Source organism: Solanum dulcamara, chromosome 10 (genome assembly GCF_947179165.1).
Source record: "Solanum dulcamara chromosome 10, daSolDulc1.2, whole genome shotgun sequence".
NCBI classification, from domain to species: domain Eukaryota; kingdom Viridiplantae; phylum Streptophyta; class Magnoliopsida; order Solanales; family Solanaceae; genus Solanum; species Solanum dulcamara.
Window position 1 is genome coordinate 5,029,663 of NC_077246.1, and position 26,444 is coordinate 5,056,106.

Here is a 26,444-nt window from a genome sequence, read left to right on the forward strand (position 1 = left end):
AAAACTTTATTGAACCCTCTATAATGACCTAGGGGAACTGTATGTGTCGCCTCAGCATGATCCACGACACTTTCTTTGCATGTAGGCGGCACTTAACACAAATTAGGCGATTTTCTCATTTTTTTGTGTGTTAACCCATAATTTTTTTAGTGATATGACATTTGGTAATTGTTTTGCACAACCTTTACATGATCCTCTGTAATGACCTAGGGGAATATTAGATATAGCCTCGACATAATCCACAATATTTTCTTGACATTTATGGATCACTCGACATGAATTAGGTGATTTTTTTAGTTTTTCGTGTGTGTCAGCCCATAATTTTTGTGGTGATATAAATTTCAATAAATTTTTTGCAAAACCTTTATAGGACCCTCTGTAACGATTTGGGGGAACAGTATGTGTAGCCTCGGCATGCTCCAAAACACTATCTTAGTATTTAGGAGCCACTCAAGAAGAATTAGGCAATTGTTTCCGTTTTTTGTGTGTTAACCCATGAGTTTTTTGGTCATATGTCTTTCGGTCAATTTTATTGGGAAACCTTTATAATACCCTTCGTAATGACCTGAAGAAACAATACGTGTAACCTCAGCATGATCCATGACATCTTCATAGCATTTAAGGGTTACTCTACAAGAATTAGGCGATTTTCTAAGATTTTTTTGTGTAACAACCCATAAATTTTTTGGTGAAATGGCATTCGGTCAACTTTTATTTGCAAAACTTTTACAGGACCCTCTATAACGACCTGGAGAAATAATACGTATAGCCTCGCCATTATCCATGATATCTTTTTAGCATTTAGGGGACACGAACAAGAATTAGATGATTCTCTCAGTTGTTTTATGTGTTAGCCCATAAATGTTTTGGTTATATGACTTTTAGTCAATATTTTGCAAATTATACGGGACCCTCTGTAATGACCTGGGGCAACAAACCTGTAACTTCGGCTTGATCCACAACAATTTCTTAGTATTTAGGGGCCCCAACTGAACAAGAATTAGGCGATTTGCTCAATTTTTCATGTACGTTAGTGTAACACCCCAAAAATTTCTACGCCAAGACCCGAACCATTCTTCATGTATGTATAAGATCGTACTCGATGACTTTAAAGTATATGCATGAGTTAGGATCAATTAATAAGTAATTTAAGGGTATTATATGTGATTTAGGGTCATAAGGGATCCCTAAAACCAAGCCAAGTCCAAAGAATTCATCTTGGCTAATTTTCCGAATGAGTTCGTATAGGTTGTCAACTTCAAACGACCATATCTCATGGAATATAGAGAATTGGGTGGACCGTTACCTATCAAATTAAAGGTCTTTGAGTGTTCTTTCCAACGCCACCAAGATTTATATTTTTGGAGTTCGGAGTCAAAAGTTATGACCATTTTACCACAGACTATCTCTGCAGAAATTTCAGACAAACTAGCCTCAGTAGTTTGGGTGCTGGCGCCAGCTATAGCGCCAACAGTTTTTTTGGCCTATTTTCCAGATTTTAGGGTCATTTTAGTCATTTCTTTTGTTGTACCCAAAGTGAGGTCGTTTTGGGGACTGAATTGACCCTATCTAAAGATCCTAAACCTTCTAAACCTCTCATTTCTCACAATTAGACTCAATATACTAAACTCCTCTCCTCTCAAACTCTCCCAAGAGCTTCAAGGCAAGGTTAGGGTTTCCAATTCAAGACATTCAAGTCTCAATTCTTCCTCAAGTTCTCATAGAGATTTTATGTCCCCAAGGTATGTGGGTTTTCATCCATGGGTCCTTCCACCCATGGAGCCCAAAAGTTTTCTCAATCTAGTATTTCCATTTTAAATGATGAAATCTTATGTTATCTTACATAATGGTTCCAAATGCATAGATTGTGGTATATTTAAGTTTAATTACTCCTATTGATATATATATGTGTATTGACTCTTAATTTCAAGTGATGAGAAATTTTAGGGATTTTCATACTACGATTTCAAATGTATAGATTCTTGAATATTTGAAGTTTGTTTGTCTATGTTGACCTATGGTGATCCTTATTTACATGAAATGGATGATTTATCAAGGCCCCTCTATGAAGGCTTGAAAGTAGTTTTAGAGTTATTGGTGGGTTGTTGTAAGATGTTTTAAATGATAAATTCTTTCACTCTCATAATGCTAGCATTCATTTAAATGAGTTGAAAGTTGATTTATTTGAACCCACCTAGTTTCTTATGATAAAGCAAAAATTGAAATGAATGTTTGACAATGTCTACAAATGAGTTTAAAGGTGCTCTTTGCAAATAAGTTTTGTGAACGATGAGTGTATAATATTCAAGTAAGTTAATGATAGGGTGAGTTAAGGCCCTAAAGATATTTTTATGGATAAAGATATGTGATGAGGGAATGTATACACTCACATCACATGAGACAAAGTTAAGGAGCTATTATATGATTTTGTTCTTATGAAGAATGGACGGGTAGTAGATATGGCCCCTCCCACACGATGATTGACTTTATGTTTTATGGTTTGTCTATTCTGTTGAGAGTTTACCTAACACCGAGTTGGACTAGAGGCGAATACCCATGTACCAGAACTACGTGCCACCGTAGGTATAAAGGAGATAGAGGTGAATACCCAATCTCTAAGAGGCGAGTACCCGAAATATCAAGGCTTAGTGGTGAGTACCCAAGTCTAAGAACTAGAGGTGAGTACCCGGTTTATACAATAGCTTAGTGGATCCACTTAGGCATGATGGAGTCTACCTTGGCAAGTAGCCTTCCCCTTTCCTCCGATGTATGGGTAAACATTAGGACTCCATGTTATGTCTCACATGGTTTATGTCGGTTAATGGTCGCTCTCACAAAGGTATAAGGTCCCTCTTCCAATGTTTAAGATGTATCATATGATGTCTACTATGTCTATCACAAAATAAAGTATATGGTTTCTTATAATGACTCATGACTACCTCTAAAATATTTAATTTTCTTTTATGAATCATGATGGTTTCTATATTTTATTGACTAAGCTTCATAACTCCAAATGGTATTTCGAATGAATACAAGGTTCTAGTATGGTCTATTATTTTACCTTATTGTATAATGATATATTGCATTGCATACTCACATACTTAGTACATTCAAAGTACTAATGCATATTTTTGCCTACATGATATCACCATGTAGGAACTGACGTCACTCCCCGACCCCCTCCTCGTGGCTAGCTCAATTAGTTGAAGATTTCTTGTGGTGAGTTCCCATGTTTCGGGAACGACATCCTTTTTATTCTAAGCTTGTGTTATGTAGAATAGTAAGACTTTTATTAAGGCATTTCTTGACACTTATGTTGAGGGTGAGCTAGGGACATGTCTTAGCCCCCGCCAAGTCTATTAGTAGAGGTATGTTTGGACACAAATGGAAAATGTTTTTTTTAATTTTATTCCGCTTATTATTGTATGCCATTACCAATGAAATGCTTAATGAATGCTAAGAGGCTTGGGTGAGGTACCTCCGGGTGTCTCATTCGTCGTGTCACGTCTAGGTCCTAGGCTTGGGTCGTGACAGTTAGCTCATCAATTTTTTGGTGATATGGCTTTTGGTCATTGTTTTTGCAAAAACTTTACGGAATGCTCCGTAACAACCTAGGGAATAATATGGATTACTTCGGCGTGATTCACAACATTTTCTTAGCATTTAGAGGATACTCAACTAGAATTAGGTGATTTTCTCAGTTTTCGTATGTTTAGCCCATTAATATTTTGATGATATTTCTTTTAATCAATTTTTTTGCAAAACCTTTATATGACCCTCTATAAAGACCTAGTAGAACAGTATGTGTATCCTCGACATGACCCACACCACCTTTTTTAGCATTTAGGAGCCAATTAACAAGAATTTAGGCAATTTTTTAGTTTTCGTGTGTGTTAGCCCATTAAAAGTTTTGATGATATAATTTTTCAATAACTTTGTTTTGCAAAACCTTTACAGGATCCTCCGTAACAACCTGAGGAAATAGAACGTGTAGCCTTGACATGATCGATGATATTTTCTTACCATTTAGGGGTCATTAAATAGAAATTAGGTAAATTTTGGCAAATTATTTTTGCGAAACCTTTACAGGATCCTTGCTAACAACCTGGGGGAACATTACATGTAGGCTCGGCATGATCAAGGATATTTTTTAGCATCTCGAGGCCACTCAATAGAAATTATGTGGTTTTCTCAGTTTTTGGTGTATGTTAGCTCATGAATCTTTTGGTGATATGACTTTCGATCAATTTTTTTGCACACCTTTACATGATCCTCCTAACGACCTGAAGGAACAGTACGTGTAGGCTCAACATCATCCACAAAAATTTCTTGGCATTTATGGACGACTCAATAGGAATTAGGTGACTTTCTCAGTTTTTCGTGTGTGTTAGCCCATGAATTTTTTGATGATATGATTTTCGATCAATTTTTTTGAAAAACCTTTACAGGACTTGTATACGAACCTAGAGGAATATTATGTGTTGCCTCTGCATGATCCATGATATTTTCTTACCATTTAGGAGCCACTCAAAAGAAATTAGGTGATTTTCTCAATTTTTCATGTGTGTTAGCCCATGAATTCCTTTGTAATATGCTTTCGGTCAATTTTTTTTATAAAATCTTTCAATCTATTAAATGATATTCATTATTTTTGAAAGGCGAACATAGCTTTTTTGAAGTTTATGTTTCTCAAAACAAAATTCATGATTATCTTGATTTTTTGTGTGTATTAATCCATGCATTTTTTGGAATATGTGTGACCGGCCCAGTTTTGTGCTCAAATTATGAGGGCCTATTGGTGATGACCTATTAAAGGATACCTATTATTTTTGAAAGACAAACGTCATTTTTTTAGAGTTTATGTGTCATTAAACAGATATTCGGGATTATTTTAATTTTTCGTATGTAAATTCATTATTCTTTCATAATTTGTGTTACCTACTCTGATTGAGCCTAATTTTGTGGATTAATTAGTGATGACCTATTAAATGATATCCATTATTTTCAAAAGGCGGACATCACTTATTGTTGAGATTGTGTGTCACAAAATAGGAATTCATGTCGTTCATAATTTTTTAAAAAAAATACATGTGACTGGCTGTATTATTTAAGATCCCTCCCAAAAACTGCTATCAGGCACGACTTGTGAGATAAGGCTACCAAAGGAAATCATCAGATAAGTGTTGATTAATTGCTTCAGTTACTCTAATAACTAGTCAAACAAAAGTTGCTGGATTTTCTCCAACGTTTTAGTCATCTTCAGTAGTTTAACTTAGTTGCTGTTTTATAGGAGTTAACTATTATTTTAAGTAGTTTATCTATCATTGGATCATGTGCAAAGTAGTTGCTGAAATATAGGCTCTAGTCATTGTATTTTTCTTTTATTTAAACACCATTTCAGTTCAATAAAAAATCATCTTTCCAGCAAATATTTCTTTTCTTCTTGCCTTTATTTTCTATTTCTAGAGTTGAAGTTAAACTTATAAACTAACTGTCATAAGAGTCAACATTTGGTAATTTAATGTATGAAATAAGATGCAATTCCTATTCTAGTCTTTACCTTTTGGATTTAAATTGTGATAACTTTCTTTCTGGACTTTAAATGTTTTGGTAGTAAATATCACCAATGCATTTAGTAAGTAAATATAAGACTAATTTAACATGTGAAGTAGTATGTGAATCAAATTCATCCCAGCAACTTTTAATTTGCTTCCACATAGCTACTCTGTAAGGAGCCTTCACTAGCTTTTTCCCCATTTGTATAATGAACATTTCTAACTACCGGAGTCAGATTAAATCTACTTACAGGCATTACAAATACTAGAAGACAATCTTTCAGCAGAATAATACATTTTTTTCCAAATCGTGCAACATGCTACCCGTATTTTCAATGGCAAATTACCATATTGAGTGATCCTGAAATCCTCTCATTCCAAAAGAATATCCAATGCACTCAGTCAAGCACATATATACATCAGAATCATTTGAAAATTATGACGTGCAGTTGAAACTCTAGAACCATGAACAATTCATTTAGGGAAAACAGTTTTTTAAAGAAATCCAATTTGTATTTAGATGCATCTTTTCTTATATTTTAAGAAGAAAAATTGTATCTTCTCTTTTCTTTTTTTTTATCCGCAATTTTAAAGTTTCAACTCTTCATTTCCCCTTAAACCATCCTATTCTTGTTTTTTCTTTAGTTTAGCGGTCATGGATCGATTTGACCATTTGAAATTTCCAGAGAAAAAAATAATTAAATGCATCTCAGAAAGTGCCAAAAGTGTGGGCTGATTTTTTGGTCCCCCGTATCTGATCTTGATGGATAATTGAACTTAGATAAAGATTTTGAAAAGTCAAAAGTGTTTATTTTCTTTAAAATATATTTATTGTACAAGATTAAGGTGTTTGATCAAAATTTAGAAAAAAATGAGTGCTTTTGAATAATAAAAAAAGTCATTTTTCCTTAGAAGCATTTTTGGAACCTTCAACTAACACAAATTACTACTCTATATTCATAGAAAAATATTTTTTAAAATTAATTATTCAAATACAAATTATTTCTCTCTCAAAATATTATGTACAAAAGCATTTTAGACACAAATCAATTTTCAAATAAGAAGGTTTTGAAAGCCCGAACAAACAATCTACCACTAATTGCTTGTGAAAAGTAGAATTGATCTGCACATCCCTTTATTTCGATAGAAAACATAATTTTGAAAGCTTGGCCAACAGTCTATCACCAATAGCTTGTTTAGTCAAGCTTTTGAAATGCCAAAAATAATTATTTTTTAGAAAAGATGATTATCTTAAAATCTTAAACCATGCGATGTGTTTAATTAGGTCATACTTAGTCGCTAATTCAGCACGTGCATGCACTAGTGTCACAGTAGTGAGTTGTTAAATTATAAATTTACTAAATATCTATTAATTTCATTTATAAAATTTAATTGGTACACAAAAAACTTGTCAATCAAACTAATATTCAATGGATAAATTTAATTAGTCTCTTTCGAAATCCACTTGTCATGCTATCTTAAAGTTTGTGTCATATTCTTTATACAAGCTTATTCGAAGGCATAAATACCATTACATGTTCTATCATGCATAAATACTTACTGAACTCGATGTTTAGTGCAAAATATATTATACTTATTGGTTTGAACCCTATTATATGTTTTGACAAAGGTAGAAACATTGAGTTCAAAAAATAATCATGAGCTAGATTTGCTTCGTCTAGCTTCATATTACCTATCCTCTAGGAAGAGGCCTCGTAACATTACACTTGTGGGGTTATGATGATGCTTTACCTGGCAATAGGTTTAACCACCCCAACCCACATGGCTCACTCTATATAATTTAATATTTTTTATTTTTAACTCGCCTACCACCTCATCTGGCTTTTGATATTAAAAAAAAATAGTTTTATCCGGCATAAAACTCTTCTAAACCACCCCGATTATGGGTTCCTCAATCCCTATTTGTCTTGCATGGGCTTAAAAGTCTATATAAGCATAAGTACAATTCTTCAGACAAAAGCAAACATTTAAGATTGATCTGAAATCATAGTTTATATCACCCACAAACTAACTAAGACAAAAGCAAAAGTTTATATCAACCACAAAAAGGAAAAGAAATTACATTGATCTGAAATCATAGTAGCTTTAAGATTGCTTACTATTGGAATTCTGAAAATGAAAAAGTAATTGTATAACGATATCACGTTCTGTGTGCATATTCCCAATCTGTTTCTGAACATAAAGAACTGATTTCTGAAGCTAAAGAAAAATCATATAATGTCAACAAAACATTCTATTTTCTTGTTGCTTGTGATGTTGCTACCATTTGAGCCAAGATGCTAGCATATTGTACAACTGTGTGCTGTGAAGTGTATTGATCAGAAAGGCCAAACTCTGAAAAATTTGGTTCAATGTGCACAAAATGACCCGGTAATAATCTTTTTTCAAGAGTTTCCTTCCATATGTCGAAAAATTCACTCATAATCTGATGTGACGTCTCCCATGAGGAAATGGGAAGATACTCCATCTACAAAAGAAACAAACATCTTGTGAGGCAAGCATGCTCATAATAGAAACTGCTTAAAATTTGTCCGACCATCTTTTAGTATTAAGAAAAGGACACAAGTAGTAATTATCTTTTAGGTAAAGCACAATAAATGAATTCCTCTCCATAAAGAGTAAAAAATATAATATGTTACACCATAGCTATATTTCAAAAAAGGATTACCCACATTACAAGCATTCAACTGAGAATAAATCTCTAAAAGTATTTCATACCTCCATAACTATTTCCCTCAAGTTCTCAGAGTTTATTGGAATAATTTTGCCCACTCGCAGAAGAAAGTCACCAAGTCGATACTGAAGCCCCTATATAAGTCAAATGTTTTAATGATTATTTATGAAATAGAAGTAAGTACTTTTCTAGAATTTAAAGCACAAATCAAAGCAAGGAAAATAGTGGCAAGTATCAAAAATATCTTCTAAGAATCACCGTACTGAAGATACAACTTTCACCAACATTATATAATGCTTTTGCAATTGCAAGAAACAAGACTTGACCAGTTTAATGAAACAGTTCTTGTTTGAAAAAGAATATTTCGTCAATGGCCACCCAATTGGATAACACAATTCTATAAGAATTGAAGCTTTATTTTATGATTGATTGATGATTAGAGGAACTAACATGTAGTCCATTATCATCTCTAAGTTCTTCGATCTTCATACTTTTTATAAGGTAAATAGTAATATTAGAGTGTGGAAGTTCTTCAATTTTCACAAAGCACTGAAGCACAATAAATACAGATAATAACATTTATAGACACTTGCATTTACAAAGCAAAAGATTGTTGATAGTGCTATATAAGTTAATCATCCTCCTATAAGAACAATAATTTGCATATATTAATAATACAAACCTCACAATTAAGTGCAATCTTCATTTTGTAAGACTGTAAGTTTTCCATTATCGTCAGAATTGATGACTCTGCTTCCATGATCAACCGTTGCTTACTAAGTGCCATGTAATACTTGTTGGGTTGTTCATGAAGTGAAATCCCCAAAAAGTTTCGGGGAAATTCCGAGCAATTTGCTTGTTCTAATAAAAAAAAAATCAATCCACAATTAAATCTCCTATATGGGCGCAAAAGTACTCATAAAAATAAATGATGTGTAAGTTAGAAATGAGAAGTTGAAACAGGTTCACATGTGTATAGTATAAAAAGTCAAATTAGCGTTTAAATGAATTGCATACAAATTTGTATGTATTCATTAAAACCTAGAAGAATCAAGGTTCTTCTCAACAAAGGCTGCCCAATGGGAACCATAACTTCTTTTAAAAAAATTTACCCCATAGATCTTTACATTCTTACCCTAACTCTTCATTTTTAAATATTACCCTATAAATCTTAAAATCATCTTGCCTCCCCCCCACCCCATCTTTTCTTAGTAAAGTTTTTTTTTCTTGTGCTCCTTTGTGAGCTTATCACTCTTTCAAAAGGTCGTCTCACGAAAGAGGACAAATCAATCAATTAACTATATAAAGTTGGAGTTGTCTATATCAATGTTTCTCAACTATTTTTCTATATTCTTGACCCCAAAATACTACTTTGCTTATATATAATTTACCTTACGGAAGAGAAAAACTTCCCCAAATCCAATCTTTATAATGCGTCGAGAGAAAAAACAAAGAAGAAGATCATCCCTTTATAGTTTGTTTACAGACACATATGAATTATTAAGTGATGAAATACCTTTGAGAATGGGCTTATAGAAGGTAAAAGTATTTTTCCAACTTCCTTCTTTAACACCATTAATGCTTTCAACACATTGAGATATTTCTAACAGTATTTGAGTGTTGACTGTTGTGCCTGCATTTGGCTGCCACTGAAAAATCCTAAAAACAAACAAAGTAACAAATTGTACACATAAACATACACACCAAAATCTTTCAAAAATGTTACGTTTCTAGTGAATTCAAAATCGTTACCATTTGATTGGCATGTTATTGATTGCAGAGAGGGTTCCCTTTTTCCTCTAAACAAAAAATTTACACAAAAAGAAAGAGGTTTTGGCTATTGCTAGCAAAGATAAGAGAATGAATTTTGAAGTCACTATCTTATAGTTTGAAAGTGTACTAAGCATATAGTAGGACAAGTATCTTAAACATAAATCAAGTCATTGAATCCGTGTCACATATTTGGATTTTGTTACTAAATTTTATATAAATTTACCTTCTATGGTTATACTTATTAGGTAAAAAAAATAGTATCTTTCCTTCTAATTTGTCGTGGACAATAGTTTTTCCTAATTAGCCTCAAGATAGAAATAGAAAAATAATAAATATCCATCCTAAAATGTAGGTCTAGATCAGATTTTGTCTGAATGGTATCTAGTCTATATATTTATTTTTCTTATTAATGTATTTTTTTATAAGATAAAAATCTATGCTTTGAAGGATTAAAAACAAGTCAAAAATTCTATACACAAATATGAATTCTTTTTATTAAAATGAAGTAACTATATTTGTATCATCTCATATGATACAATATTTTTTGTTGTACTTTTAGGTAATTAAATTAGTATTTTTCCTTCTTTGTGGAATCAATAGTTTTTTCCAATCTTCTTTAAAGATAGAAATAGAATAATAATAATTATTCATCCTTTAATGTAGTTCTGGATATAATTTTCTTAGAATGTTACTCCCACCGTTCCTATTTATTTGTTAAATATTTCCTCATTTGGTTTCCTTTTTTACTTGTTATTTTTGACAAATCAAGGAAGGACAAAAAAAATTTCTTCCTATTATATCCTCAATTTATTAACATGAAGTTAATGTCTTTGAAAAATGTAGTGATTAAATATGTTTAAGACTCTATCAATTAATAAGGGTAAAATGGTAAATTCATATAAAAAAGGGGAGCCCGGTGCACTTAAGCAATAGGTGTGTCAAGTCAAAATTTGACAAGTAAAAAAGAACGAAGGGAGTATCTTGTTTACATATTTATTTTTATTAATTAATATGCCTTTTATGTAAAAAAAAATTAAAAAAAAGATGCTTTGAAGGATTAAACCAGTCAAAACTTTCACGCCCAAATATGAATTATTTTTTGTAAAATAAAGTATATACTATCTTTATATCATCTTATATGATACAATTCTATTTTAGGAGTAAAATGAATTTTATTCTTAATTCTTATCCATCTTACATGCTTTTAATTAAAAAATTCCGACTTATTTTACTTTTTAAAAAATATTAAACTTTTGATTTTATTTTTAAATATTAAGAAAAATACACATTAAATTTTCTTTAAAATGCCAACTATAAGAATTTGTGTAGTATCCAAGATATTAATTAGTTTTCCCACATCACGTATTGCATTCAGAGTGTTACACTATTCTATTCTATTATATTTAAAAGAATTTATTAATGTAATTATTTGTTTATAAATTTTCTCCTAATCCTGGCTAGTGAAAGATCAACCATGCAGGATGAAGTGCAGACCAACTAGTGTAATTCGGCTTCAAAATCATACGAAGAGCCCGTTTGGATTAGCAAATTATAAATTAACATATAAATTTAAGTGCGAAAATCAATTTTATAAATAAATTATTACAAGTTTGGATAAAGGTGATGAAACTGATAATATGAAGTTGATCGATGCGTTTGAAAAAATATATTGTTAAGTTCTATTATTAAAATGACTGAAATACTTTAAAAGTCGTCAAAAAAAAATTATATAAAGGCAAATTAAAAACTAAGTCGTGGGAATTTTTTGAGAGATGAGAAAGTAAAAATATCAAAATGAACATCTCTTTTATGATACAATATCAATATATGATGTATATCATATTTGTTAATCATAGCTAATATTGGCAAGCTATCATGGTTAAGAAGTTGTTAGAATCAGTTAGAAGTTAGTTATAATTTGTTAGATACAGTTAGAAAGTTGTTAGTGAATTGTTACTGAGTCGTTAGTAGCTGTTAATTAGTTACTGTGTATAAGTGTACAAATACACAATACACTGCCGTGTACAAGAGTTAGTATAAAAAGGTGCAATACCCCTTGAATGAAATAATACTCTCATTCTACTGATATTTTTCTCTTTCTACCACTTTACTCTTCCTCCTTCTCTCTACACTCTTCTCTTCTTTCCTTCATCTTCTCCGCTGCATTCTCTCTGTAACTCACCTCTTTTCTTCTTCTTTCTTCTACTTCTGCTCGTAAAGACTCCATTGATGGAGTCATCAATATTGATATCTGGAATTATTATATATATATAAAGAAATCATTTTAATGTGTAAAGATATAATTTTGATGTGTTTTGTAGTTGATCCATTTGCAGTTCGAATTGATTCTTACATTAAGTTTGATGAACAAATATGAAAGTTTGAATTGATTGTGGGATTAAATTTGATGAACAAGTGTGCGTATTCATATACAAAGAAATCATTTTATTGTGTGACAATTTGATTTTGAGGTTTTACAATGTCAATTTGATATCCTCGGAGATTTTTCTCAAGTTCAAAAATGAAATAGAGGGTTATTGAGTTGTATTAATTTGAAAGTATGAATTTCTTATTAACCATCTATACCAACAAAAAACTCATTATAATTCGACAGGCAATAATTGAGAAGAATAAAGTGTACGCGCTAACCATTTATATCGTTAGTATTTAATTAATGAACTAGTTGAGGTTGATTATATGAATATGGTGCTTCTTTTATGTTTTTCTTTGTTGTATTAGTCTAATGGGACTATTATATTACAAAGTTACAAGATATTTTAGGTTACTTTCAACTAAACTCGTCAAATTGCACTTGTTAAATTTATTTGGATGGAGATGGAGCAATTTACTTAAATGACAATTATTCGAGCAAAATAATAAATGATAATTTTATTTGTTATAGAAAAAAAAGTGTATCAACATTTAGCTAAAATTATTTGTGTTTTTACAACAATAATATTATATATAGACAGAGAGAGATAGTCAAAATAAAGATTCAAGTGAGAACAAAAGAGGCAACTTAAAAGAGGAAAAAAAATCCGACCTGCCGGATTCGAACCAGCGACCTAAAGATTAGCTGTTTACAAACTACAGTCTTCCGCTCTACCAACTGAGCTAAGGTCGGATACACTTCAAGCAGGACAAAGTAAAGTAACAAACTATTTGAAATGTTTGGTTTTTGGTTTAAAACCCAATCTTTTTTTTTTCTTTTTAAATAGAAGTAGGGGAAGAGAAAATCGGAAAGGGGGTTAAAAGTTGGAGAATCGAATCCTGACTATCAAGGTGAAAGTTTAGATAACAAACCAACTCTGTTACTAAGACCTTCATGTAAAACACAATGATTTCTGAAAGAAAGCAGAAAAGAAGAGATTGAAGAACCATAAAAAGAACTGAAATGAATTTTTTTATTTTGGAGCAATTAACGTAACTTAAGTAGTCAGTCGTCCAAGAAAATAAATAGAATACATATATATTTGCTAGCGACGTTAAATATTTTTTATCAGCTATTATTTTCTCTTTTCGAAATAAAAAGAGTTAGCTCATTAGTCTTTTTCCACTTTGGCCTTCTTTTTCTTCATTTTTTTCCCACTTGCTCCTTTTTTCTTATGCTACTTAGTTTTCTTTTAATTGACATTATACTTTTTCGTAATTTTTTTTCATTCTGTTAATTTTATTTTAATATTTAGAAAAATGGAGGTTAGTGCTTTCATTTGAAAGGTAAAGGGGCATAGTTTCATAACCCTTTAGAGGTTAAGGGAATTTAGTAAAATTAACTCTAGTAATATCCAGAAAAGTCCAAATGTGTCAATTTTCTTTGCCTAGTTGTTGGGTTTTGAGACTGATATACGATTTAAAGTTTATAGGTTTGAGATATCATAAATTCATTGACCATTCAAGATATTTGAAATTTAATATTTGACACATTTAATTAAAAAATTAAACACTTATACATCGTCCGAATTATAATTATTGAATTGATCAAACTTGTAGCGAATATTGCATTTATAAAAATATTTGAAATATTAATTGAGTAGACAAAGTCAATTCACACTCCAAGTGTCACAACATTTTTTCCTATTTTAACGACCTTCCTCAAGTTTGGTCTGGTGTAACTTTAATTTAACAATGGCTGCATAGCCTCAAATAATATTACTCTCTCAAATTCCTTTAACAAATAATGATTTTGATCAATTGTGATATCTTAATGAAGCCTTTGCTCTTGTCACCTTCTCTTCTTCTCCCTCCTCCAATTCACCACCCCATTGATGAAGAGAGAAGGTTTAGACAGGGGAGCGACGTTTTCCCTTTGACAACCAAAACAACACTTGTTTTTTCATTTTCTGTTAACCTACCACAAGCCTCCTCCCTTTATCGAGAGTGGTACAAACAACAATTTATGTTGAGGTTAGGTACAAACCAAGACTAATTTGTTCACTGGAAAAAAAAGGGAAATTAAAATCAACCAAAAATGAATGACTTATTTTCTAATTCGTTTAAAAAGTATCAGGACATTAAAAAACAGGTCCAAGTAGATGATTTGGAGGGTGGTCAAGTTGGCCAACCAGGAACTGAAAGTATTGATCTTGCTAAATTCTTTGAAGATGTAGAAAATGTGAAAGAGGACATGAAGGATGTTGAAAAATTCCATAAAAAATTACAAGAATCAAATGAAGAGGGCAAACTTGTGCACAATGCCAAGACTGTGAAAGAAATAAGGTCTAGGATGGACGCAGATGTATCACAGGTCTTAAAACGCGTCAAGATGATCAAGGGAAAATTGGAAGCCCTCGAACGATCCAATGCAGCTCATAGGAAAATATCAGGGTGTGGCCCAGGTTCTTCTGCAGATCGAACAAGGACTTCTGTAGTTAGCGGGTTAGGAAAGAAATTAAAAGTCCTCATGGATGATTTCCAGGCATTGAGGGCAAAAATGAATGCTGAATATAAAGAAACGGTTGCAAGAAGATATTTTACTGTCACGGGAGAGAAGGCTGGCGATGAATTGATTGAAAATTTGATATCAAGTGGGGAGAGCGAGTCTTTCCTCCAGAAGGCAATTCAGGAACAAGGTATCGTGTTAGCTGTTTGCCCTGATTTTCTTGACGTGTTTGGTTTTTTTCCCTTTTTTCTTCTTAAAGAAATGGCAACATACCCACTATTTAAACTTTTCAAGAATTTGTGAGACACAAGTTTTTGTTGTCACTTGTTTGAACCTTTTTAAGAGAATTAATTTTTTGAGATTCTTCTTCTTTGAAATGGTGGATTCCTCCTTATCATCCATGAAGGTTAATTGATCGAAGTATGTTAAATTTTTGTATTTTCTTTCGTATTTTCTCTGTCTTTTGTCATGTAATTTTTGCATGACACCTGATTATTTTGGTCTTAAACAGGTAGGGGCCAAATTATGGACACAATTTCCGAAATACAAGAAAGACATGATGCTGTGAAGGAAATTGAGAAGAATTTGATTGAGCTACACCAAATATTTCTAGACATGGCTGCATTAGTTGAAGCACAAGGGCAACAATTGAATGATATTGAAAGTCATGTGGCACATGCAAGTTCCTTTGTTAGGAGAGGCACAGAGCAACTACAAGAAGCCAGGGAAATCCAAAAAAGCTCAAGAAAGTGTGCTTGCTTTGCTGTTTTCCTTATCATTTTGCTTGTCATTCTCCTTACTTTCCCTCTCTGGTGGCCATTAGTTGCTAGCAAAATATTATAAGAAAGAAAAAAAAGAATACCTGAATTTTTTGACTAAGAAAAGACTAAACAATAAAAGTTTTATTGTTGTGAATTTTAGGATAATCTTTTTTTTTGGCAATATGACTATTGTTTGTAAGAATTTCATTCTTGTATTCATTGTCAGTACTTTTTTTTCTTTGACACTGTATTTATAGAAGCATTTTTTTGTCACATTCAATGCTACATATAGACATCTTACAGGACCTGTGAAATCTATGTAGTTTTGTAGAGGAATAAGCAGGGAAACTACAAGATGAATGAGATTGTCTAGAGTAGAATAAAAAGTTGTTTATACTAGAATGTATAGTTACTAACATTTAATTGCTCTGTTTTTCCTTTTCCTTAAACAAAGTTTCATTACTTTCTCTTTTCATTATGTAGAAGTTCATTATTATCGGGGCGGTTTGGTCGGATAATTGAGCTTAATGATTCAGCTTATCCCATATTGATTTTTAAATATACTAGTTTATTAACCTAAATTATTAGAAGTAGTGTTGGTGAAATGAGTGGTCTCCTTACTGAGTACGTTGGTGATGTTCTTGGCCTACTGTCATTGTTTTTTTTAATCAGTAAGTCTTATTATTTACCCCTAAAAGATAAAGCGTATGCAAACCTACCTCAAAGAGGAAGCCTCATTGTTTACCCTAAAGTCTCAGCTGATTGCTTACCCTAATGAAGTTTCAAATATCAATAACACATTTAGTGTAGTCCCACAAAGGTGGGGATCTAGGGAGGGTACGTAGAGCATATGCAAACCTAGAGGTAGAGAGAAAGTTTATGGTAGGCCTCGTCTCAAGAAAAAATAATCCAAAGCAGTCCAAAAAAGAAGTAATTAAAGTACAAGAAATAAAAAATAATAACAAAAACCACAAATACTAATATAATACAAACTCTAACAAACCAATGCGATAGTCAAAGTACAAAGAATCAACAGATGGTAACAAAAATCGAAGGACAAGAAACTACCAAAGCAATACTACGACTACTAATTTGAATAGACAACAAGATAATGCACACATGCTACCTACTAATCCATGACCTTCGCATGCTCCAATCTAAAGTCATGTCTTCGGTAAGCCTAAGCTACGCCAAAGTTTCAAATATCATTAGTGAAAATTAAAATAAAAAAATAAAATAAGAAAAATTAAATTTTAATGGAAAAACTTGAAGTTCTATCATGTTTTTATAACATATTCCCTCCATTTTGAATTGTTTATCCAATTTTGACTTAACACAAAATTTAAGAAAATAAAGACGGTTTTTCAAGAAGGAGGGAGTAAAATGGAATTTACATAAATATAAAAATACGAGCTACGTCGTTTCGGCGAAGTTCTTGTAGCCCCTTGTCCAATTGAAGCCTAACATCCCTAGGTTAATTAATTTCAATTTTTTCTCTCTTCGATCTCACTTCTCAGAACACACAAATCCATGGCTACTTCGTTGACAATGATGGCTCGTCGAGCGGCAACCTACACTCGATTCCCCTCCTCAAGCACTGCGTCTCTTGTTCAACGCCGCGGCCTTGCCGGCGCAGCTGGTAATGTTCTCTTATTCTCTTCTTTCTCTAAATTGTTTGATCGATTCATTCAGATCTATTGAAGGATTCATTTACGTTAATGTTGATACGTTAATATATAATCATTTGATTTATTGTTGTAGTTGTTTTTTGATTTGTTGATGGTATTGAAATGTGAATAATTCCAGATCATCACGGGCCTCCTAAGGTCAATTGCTGGAAAGAACCGATGAATCCTGCTCAATGGAAGGAAGAACATGTTAGTTCTCTTACTATTCGCTCTACGTTATAGAGGAAGCTCTGTTTTTGTAGCGTTACATTCTATGATAGTGTAGTTTTTTTTTCTTTTCTTTTTATAGCCTATTTTTCTTGCCATTGTCTGTTCATATGGAGCAAACTTTTTTTGGCGCTTTAACGAATAAATGCTTGTGCAAGTTTGGCAATTGCAACTTGGAATATCATCCGATTCAAACTTTTTTTTTCCTAACTAATTTCACGGGATACCTGCCACCAACAAGTAGTATCATGTAACTCTTGCCACCAACAATAGAACGGATGGGAAGAAATCACCTAGTGTTTTATCTTTGTTGGGATTTAAACCTGAGACTTCTTGGTGCCCAACCCACTTCATTGACTAAAAGGTGACACCTTTGGGTGCAATTGGATTTGAACTAATTATCTCAAAAAGAAAAGTTATCATATGAGGCTATATTTTCTCTCAACAAATGCTATCACAATATTATATGTTTACGTCTTCTTGTAACAAAATTATCATACAAAATCCAGCTTCTGATTTTAAAAGGAGAGAATATTAGTTGAATTGTATGAATGTAATGGGATTTCCATCATAACAAGGTGTTACATGAACTACTGTCTACTAATATGGAGTACTAATGACAAAAAAGCCAGATTGTTTTACTGTGGAAGGACTGTAGGTATGGTGGTATGTGTAATTAGGTAACTAAGATTTGGAGAATTGGTATATTATGCATTTAAAGTGGTTTTATATCAAAGACTTTGATTAAGTTTGATTAAGACACTATCAAAAGAGCTACTTGAATAGTTCCTAGAGATATCCATATCACAGATGAATATCAGAATAGGTACTAAAAGAGTAACAGACCTACTAACTACTAGAAAAGTTTTTCAGAACACTTAGTGTCCCTTACGGTATTCATAATGAGAATAAGAGAAATACCTAGGCTATAGCTCACTATTGGAGTTTAAGCAATGCTGAGGCTCTGTTTGGTGATATAGGTACAGTTTTACCGAAATAAATAAAACAAAAATGGATTTTGTTCAAGAATGATATCTTAGTGCAACTGTACATATCCAATTCGTCAGTGTTGTTGGTCATGATTTTGTTCAATCCTATTTTGACGAACCTACTAAAGTACATTTATTATATAAAGAACTTGTATCACTTATCTTATATATATGAGAAAGTATGTTTTATTTCAAAATAAGTAAAGGGTTAGTTTGACGAAATTAAAAAGAAACAAAATAGAGAATTGTGTTGCTGGTGCTTGTTTTTCTTGAACAACCTAAACCTGGATCAATTTTGTTCAAGTCCTTTTTGGTGTAAAATTAATTTAGATTTAGCCGATTTTGGACCCAATTTGATCAAATTTGGGTACACTAGAATCCTAAAACAGGAACAACCGTATACCTACTATACCCGTATTAAGGAAGTTCACAATCTCAACTTAAGTAATGTTGTCTTTGGTGCTTTTTGGAATATAATATGCAAAAACATTTATGGTTGCAAATGATGTTTCTCTTTGCAGTTTGTGATTGTATCTTTGTCCGGTTGGGGCTTGCTTTTCTTTGGTGGATACAAGTTATTCACTGGAGGCAAGAAGAACAAAGAAGAGGTACTTGTCTGATCTGCTTAAAGTGCAAATACTGCTACCTATCTACTTATGACTAACTGTTTCAGGAAACTGAGATGATCATATCTGCTATAAGCTATGTTTTTCAATAGATTGCAATCTAGTTAGAAGCTCAGTCACAACTAGGATGAGATGGAGAAGAGAGTGTCGTGTAAATTCTGCTATAAGCTATGATTTTCAATAGATTGCGGTCTAGTTATAGAAGCTCAATCAAAACTAGGATGAGATGGAGAAGAGAGTGTCGTGGACATTCAATGGCTGTTTAAACATCAAAAGGCTGCCTGGAACAACTTAAAAACCATTAAATATCTGTTTTGGAACCAAGTTAAGATTCAGGAAACTTATATTGTGTATATGTTTCTTTCTTAAAAACCACATACCAGCTGTCCGTGTGTGTGAATTCCTAAAAAGACGCTGTGGTATTCTTGATTAAAAAAATGAACATGAAACATGAAAACAGGGTACTTATTTTATATTTCGTTCCTATAACTGCCCTCTCTCTGATGGTCAGTGGTGCAAGGAAAAAGAAAACTATCGGAACATTATGCCCAGATACAGTTGTCAGCTAACCTTTTCCTGGCCAATTGATTAATCATGTAGCAGGGCATGCAAGTGGTCATTGCTATCAAGTGTAGTATATTATTTTTACCAGTGGTTTGGGCTTGGGACTTCCATATTGGAGGTCTCAAGTTCGAAACATCCTGCCAGCGAAAGCAAGGGGTTTGCCTTCTGGGTCGAGCTCGTCGCACCGGGCTTGCCTAGTGCGGGTTACCTCTCATGTGTGGTTTGCGAGCTATTGCATAGGAGCGGGGGTTTTACCCTATGCGCACCCAAAGGATAGCAGCTGCGGGTTTCCCTTGTCATCATCAAAAAAAAGTGTAGTATATTATTTTTCATGCAATTGTTTTTGGTAGACAATTTTCATACCTCAAAGAATAGGCTTACCTTAGTCATCCTGAGCCTCGCTTAGCATTGCTGGTTCCAAGCTTAGATAAATTAGGAGGATCGCAGTAGCTTAACAGCCGTGAAAAATAGTTTAAATTTGCTGAAATCTGAATATTGAGTGACATAAATAAAGCCAATTAGATGCAAACGTTTCATCTAGTCGGGCCCAATTGATATGAGATTGAGGCATAGTTGAATGATTGAAAAAATAGGTTTACCTATCAGCTAGGGAAGATAGTGTATCACCTTTAGATATATGATTAGAACTTAGAAGGGCTAGACATAACTAGTAAGCTTCTATTTTCTGTGTTAAATTTTATCAGTTTGAGTGCAGGGAGGAAGAAGTGAGTAAATACTGGGTGGTCGCAATTTGGCAGATTTATATAGGTGTCAAAGCCACAAAGTTCAAAACTTTGTTTTCCATTCAAGAAGTTAGTTGCATCAGTTTTGGAGCCCTGTGGGCCTTCGATATTTTAAAGTTGCAAACTTATCACCAGCCTCCTTTCCTTATGCAGTTTTATGGATTCACCTCTCCCAAATAATGGTTGATTCATGTAATTGCTGTTTCATTTGCTCAAAACTCTGGAATAGGCTAAATAATTCAAATGCATTTTCTTAGTTGAAAATATCGGACATACTTCCCTAGTATGTTTTGAAGAACCTTCTTGTCGTTGAATAACATTGCTACATATTCTTTCGGATCATAGGTAATATGGGAAATGAAAATAGGAGCCACATTGGTTGGAAAAGGATTTCCTTGGTAAGAAGAAAGAAAGAGGCTAGAGAATGCAGTTGATAAAGCTTTCTTCAAAAACAAATAACATCTCTACTTTTATTTGTGTACCCAAACCTCGAAAGATTTTGAGAAACAAGTCAAATGTATTAACAAAAAAAGCTATACCTTATACAAAGAGGAATTTAAGACAGCCTAAAGGAGACATTGAATAAATCCAACCTTCAGAGGCGGAGGAGTAAAAAGCTATCTTCAATTCAAATTAGAGAAATGCTGAGTTTTGAACAAGCTTTACATTTCAGTGAATTCTCATATTGAGATAACTCATATAAGTATAGAATTTACTGAAACTCAATTCTTGATACATGAATAGAACAAGAATTTTCAGCTATTAATGCTATATGGACCTTCATTTTATACAAATTTTATATTTTAGGATACTAAATTGTGTGAAATAATGGCAGATTAATTATGTTTGAAGGAGTTATTTGCTGATGCAATTATCGCTTCTTTTTGAGTGTCATTTACTTTCCCTGCAAACGAGGATGAGTTTTCTCTGTTTGTGAAGAATGACATCCTAGTTAATCCTTTCTTTGTGCAGAATTTGGTGCAAGCATCACAATAAGGTGGGAATTTACGTGGCATCATACTGAGGTTGAGATATCTCAAGTCCGAAATTGAGAAGTTTTCTCTAATAATACAACTTATTGGACATTCAATTCTCATATGATGAATTTTCTTATCGTTATAAAAGTTACCAGAGAGCCTGTGAGCTACTAAATGGTGGACAAAAGTTGGTTGGATTAATACTGCAATGCACTTCTTTATTTTGTATTCTATGAAACTGGTTTTTGTCAATTTGCTTTCTAAGCTTCATTGTCATCTTGATCAGTAGTGTGGAAATTGTACACACATTAATCTGAAGATCCACGTACCACAATTTGTAGAAGTTTTGCACATGTAGTAAATCTCGATACCACTGAGAATTGAGTTAATGAAGATGGCTTCAAACAATTGTGTTATCCAAACTTAATCACAGTCATTGAACATTCATAAGCATAGTAGGAGCCTGTTTGGATGGACTTATTTTAAGCGGTTTATAAGTTGAAAATTGCTTATAAGTTTTTAAAAAATAAGTAGGTGAAGTCCAACTTATTTTTTTTGACTTATAAGCTGTTTTCAATTTATACGATGCTTAAAATAAGTCCATCCAAACAAATTCAATTATTTATTGAGGTTTATTTTAAGGACAAAATGACTTTAAGTTGGTCAGTCAAACACTCAAAAAGGCTAAAAACAACTTATAAGCAGCTTATAAGTCAATCTAACAACTTCATGAAAAATTCCCAAAATCATCCTTCATCATCCAAAATCTCGAGCTTAAAAGTTGGTGGTTTCCATTTTACACCTTTACCTACTGTTTTGATGAGATTACTTCCTCTGCTTTGCCCCTGTCGCCCCTCATTTTTCTTGTGTTACTTTCACAATATTGTTGTATCATAGGGCATGCGGAATTTTGTGGGGGAACAGGGGCTGCTTAAGAGATATGAAAGTGATTAGTAAGTCGAAGCAACAAATTGCCACTGCTGCAGGCTAATTAAGACGCAAGTATTTGTCTTACATTAAACTAAAAATAGAAACATAATCATCTTACATCGAAATGAAGCAAATTTAGCATTCTGTCAGGCAACTGTCTATACTAAAATTCAGACACATCTATTTCAATTCACGTCTTCTCCCTCCTCTTCCAAGTTGGCAGCAGAGCCTATAGAATGATCTTCGTCTTCTGTTTCCTTATCATTCTCAGTGTCAAGGTTGCTATCTTTAAAAGCCATTTCAGCATTTCTCACATGTGTGGAAGAGCTGTGGAGATTGCCGCCCAGCCTTTGTTCTGTGTCTATAAATATGGTGTTGTTTTCCTCTTCTGCGCGTGCTGTGCTATTGAGTTTTTGATATCTGACCTCTTGTGAAATTCCTCTTGACTGGTCTACCACTCCTCCTGTTTCTTGATCATTCTCAACCTGAAGGTCGTCTGCTTTGACATCTCTTTCAGAAATATTTGCATGCTCAGAAAAATTGGGAAGACTATCAGCCTGTTCTTGTTCTTGGTGTTCTCTAATGATGCCGATTGCCTCTAGTGATTGTGTAGTTTCATCCGACTTTTTGTTTCTGGTGTCTTTTGAAACTCTGTTGACATTAGAAGCCGCTGTCTTTGTAGGCACTTCCTGAGAACTCCGTGACATCTCAGATTCCGTGTTGTTGGCTTCTCTTTCTTGCCCTTTCTCAGTTATCTCATTCGTGTCAGATTTCCTGCCTTCTCGGATACCTTCTTGAGCGCCTGCTGGTTTCTTAGTGTTAGGTGCTGTCTTACGTCGTGGAGCGTCATCGAGGTTTGAGTTATCATCTTGCATTCTCTGTTTCCTCATATCTAGTTTTTGTTCTGGTTTGAACCTGACTTGGTTTCCAAAATTTTCCTCCAGATTTTTAAATCGTTGGGTTTTTTGGATCATGTCAATCCTGTGATCTTCTGGATCATATTCGTTCCTTCTGTACGGGTTCATACTCTTCTCTTGCTTATGTTTCTGTTTCTCTTGTTTACTGCCTCCAACTCTCTCATTTGTTGCACTTTCCTGTATTTCTTTGAACAACTTTCTGTTTCTCATGCTTACAATGCTTCTTTTTTCAGTATTCCCACCACTTCCAGTGACCTTTTTCTCTGCAATTATTCGCCGACTCTTCCCTTTTGTCTTTCTTATGTGCTCCTGCTTTACTCTTGATGCATCTGTACTCTTGTGCTTCTCCTTCATTTCTAACTTCATCCCGTCTTTATACTTCTGTCTAGATTCCTGGTTATTACCTTGAGAATCCGCAAAATCAGCTGCTGTTCCATGCTCTTCCCAATCTGTGGCATCTATTACCCCTACTTCCTTGCTTTGCTTTTGCACTTGACCACTATGATTGATAGTTTCCACAGATGAATCCCCATTATCGTATCTTTTCTCTTCTAGGAAAATTTCCTCGGATTTAGAATTGTTAGTGGTCTCTCTTTTGCCATCCAAAGTTTGAAATATGGTGCTGCTTATGTCGCCTGGAACATCTTCTTGAGCAGTTCTCAACTCACGAGACTCCCGTTCTCCAGTATTGCTCCTCCAGTCAGCAGATCCCTCTCCATCTTGTGCCTGTCCTCTGTCTTCACCTTGCCTCGTGGCTTTTCTATGTATATTTTCTGCTGAATTTTTCTGGTCATCTCTTTTTATGGATTCACGCAGTTGTTCGGTTTCTCCTCCAGTTGCTTCTTTTGTACCTGCAGCCTTGGTGGTAAAGTTTATAGTTGGATTTGATGGATCGTCTGCACTCACTGACCAGACCTTTACAGGTATGTCAATTTCGGCTTCATTTTGTTGCACAGATTCAGAAAGAAGCTTAGCCTGGGAATCCTTCAGGTTCATTTCTGTAAGTTTCTCTGTAAGCATCTTGATTTCATCCTGTTTTTCTTCGAGAGCTACTTCGATTACTCTCTGTTCATCTTGAAGGGAAGAGATTGTTGATTTCATTTCCATGATCTTGCTCTCTAGATCCCTTCTCTGCGTACGAATCCACTGCATCTTGGATTTCATTTCCTCCGCTTTCCTTTTAGCTTCTTTCGTATGTTCTCTTTCTTTCTGTCCCGCAGATGACAATCTCTATAAGCTTGGGTAGTAGCATAATGAATTTGCAAGATAATAGTTGCATGAAATTAGTAGAAATACAGTTATGAAACATCTTCTTGTTTGTTGTTCTTTTTCATCTTATGAACAGGAAGAATAAAATTCTTTTCAGATTTCTCCTCAACTGATTTAGCATATAAGTCTCTATCTGATCTTTTAGTTCAAAATCTAAGGCTCAAAACTAAATCAAAAAGCTAACTCTCTCCGTTCCAAAATAAGTGGTGTTTCAGCTTTTTCATTTTGTTTCAAAATAAGTGGTGTTAGGTTTCAACAAGGAATTGATCTTATTCTTCTAAAATTACCCTTGTTTACGTAAACCAAGAGCCATTAACTAGCTTTTCTTTGATTAGGAGTAAGTTAATAAAAACACTACTTATTTTCTAGGAATGAATAGTTTCTTAAGGATGTACCCAAGCTAAAAACACAACTTATTTTGGAACTAATAGAGTATTATTTTTCTCAAATCCCCTTGAAGCAATTTAAAATCTTAAAACCCACCACCTGTTAAATCTTTGTTTTAACTGCAGCAAATGTCTTATTATTTATTTATATATTTATCACCTAGGAGCCGGAGGTAGGGGAAGGGGAGGAGAGATGGAGAGATTATAATGTGGGGAATCGAACTCTCACCAAAGAGAAAGTTCAGGTATACGACCAACTGAGCTGCTAAAATTGCACATCAAATGATCTAAAGTCTAATCTAGAGCCGCCAACAAGTGATGTGACATATATCCATGACCAACTAGAATCGTGGTGGAGTGGTGAGTACGTTTTCATTCTTAATTAGAGATTTATAATTTAAATTTTAGATATAAAGTCGCCTTTGTTAAGGAAAGCTTTAACTTACGAGAATCTAAGTTTAGTCAAGTTCAATGCGAGTATTGAATATCAGGTGGGAAAATGAAAAAAACATACATGCATGGAACTGGATTTTGCTCAAGGACAGTCACAATTCACAAACACACACACACAAAGAAAAAATACAAACACAGAGATAACACAAGAGATGTAGAGAGAGCACCTGCAAGAGGAGTTTAAGGTGAATGAGTTCAATTTCTTGATCTTTGACAAGGAGGTTGAAGATGCGCCTCTCTCTGAGTTTGTGGAGAATCATTACTCCAAATGTTGCAACCCCAAAAGCAAGAAGCAATAACACTACATATGTTGTTCTTCCTTTACTTCCATTCATGTTGTGACTCTGCATGTGTCCCTTCATGCTTCCCCCCTTTGCCATCTCTCTCTTAGAAATTTATAGAAAATGGAGAAAACAAGAATGAACCCTTTTCTCTCTCTAGCTCTTCCTGTATGTCAAGCAGAAAGTGTCACATCTTGCATGTTTCTTGTCATCTCAAAGTGGTTTTCAAACTGCCTCCTCCCCCCCTTCTCTCTAGTTTTTCTATTTTTATGCAAACATACACATGGAGGTACATTAAGGGTGTGTTTGGCAATGTTTTTACAATTTTTCATGTTTGGTTAATCAATTTTTAAAAAAAAATATGCTTCTTCGGGTCCAATTTATACGAGTTTGTTTGACTTGACATGAAATTTAAGAAGAAAAGAAAAAAAGACTTTTGAAACTTGTGGTGTAAAATAAGTTATAGATATTTATGTGACTATAAATCTAATGAGCAATTTAAAGTTAATATAAATATGTCATTATTTTGAACGGATTAAAAAAGAAAATGAGCCATATAAATTGAGACAAAGATAGTATCTTTATTTGGAAAAACAAAAGTTCCTTATTTATAACTAATGAGTAAAATAAAATTAAGAAAAATAAATTTTACAAGTCACATTGAGTTCTTTTTTGTCCTTCAACCCACCCGATCTCATCCCCACTTCCATAGCTCCCCACCTCCACCACTCTACACTCCCACCTCAACCTC

General features: G+C 33.5%; 4 protein-coding genes and 1 non-coding gene across 5 annotated transcripts; 2 read left to right on the top strand and 3 right to left on the bottom strand.

The window, feature by feature from the left end:
* Positions 1–7,733: 7,733 nt before the first annotated feature.
* LOC129871744 (mediator of RNA polymerase II transcription subunit 20a-like) lies at positions 7,734–10,016 on the bottom strand. The gene is made up of 5 exons (XM_055946724.1): positions 10,003–10,016; positions 9,767–9,909; positions 8,933–9,111; positions 8,295–8,384; positions 7,734–8,043 (listed from the first exon to the last, which is right to left on the bottom strand). The coding sequence occupies exons 1-5, from the start codon at positions 10,014–10,016 to the stop codon at positions 7,810–7,812; spliced, it is 660 nt and encodes a 219-aa protein (XP_055802699.1). The 3' UTR covers positions 7,734–7,809.
* A 3,044-nt stretch (positions 10,017–13,060) lies between these two features.
* TRNAY-GUA (transfer RNA tyrosine (anticodon GUA)) lies at positions 13,061–13,147 on the bottom strand. Its single transcript is given in 2 exon segments — positions 13,061–13,096; positions 13,111–13,147. It is a non-coding gene; the product is annotated as a tRNA-Tyr (tRNA).
* Positions 13,148–14,491: 1,344 nt separating this feature from the next.
* Positions 14,492–15,745, top strand: LOC129871367 (syntaxin-124-like). The gene is made up of 2 exons (XM_055946269.1): positions 14,492–15,092; positions 15,414–15,745. The coding sequence occupies exons 1-2, from the start codon at positions 14,492–14,494 to the stop codon at positions 15,743–15,745; spliced, it is 933 nt and encodes a 310-aa protein (XP_055802244.1).
* A 1,354-nt stretch (positions 15,746–17,099) lies between these two features.
* LOC129871473 (uncharacterized) lies at positions 17,100–21,800 on the top strand. The gene is made up of 4 exons (XM_055946388.1): positions 17,100–17,302; positions 17,470–17,540; positions 19,069–19,155; positions 21,453–21,800. The coding sequence occupies exons 1-4, from the start codon at positions 17,194–17,196 to the stop codon at positions 21,474–21,476; spliced, it is 291 nt and encodes a 96-aa protein (XP_055802363.1). The 5' UTR covers positions 17,100–17,193; the 3' UTR covers positions 21,477–21,800.
* A 604-nt stretch (positions 21,801–22,404) lies between these two features.
* On the bottom strand, positions 22,405–25,858 carry LOC129870675 (uncharacterized). The gene is made up of 2 exons (XM_055945516.1): positions 25,580–25,858; positions 22,405–24,513 (listed from the first exon to the last, which is right to left on the bottom strand). Exons 1-2 carry the CDS (start codon positions 25,790–25,792, stop codon positions 22,573–22,575), a joined length of 2,154 nt encoding a protein of 717 aa, XP_055801491.1. The 5' UTR covers positions 25,793–25,858; the 3' UTR covers positions 22,405–22,572.
* Between the last annotated feature and the right edge of the window lie 586 nt (positions 25,859–26,444).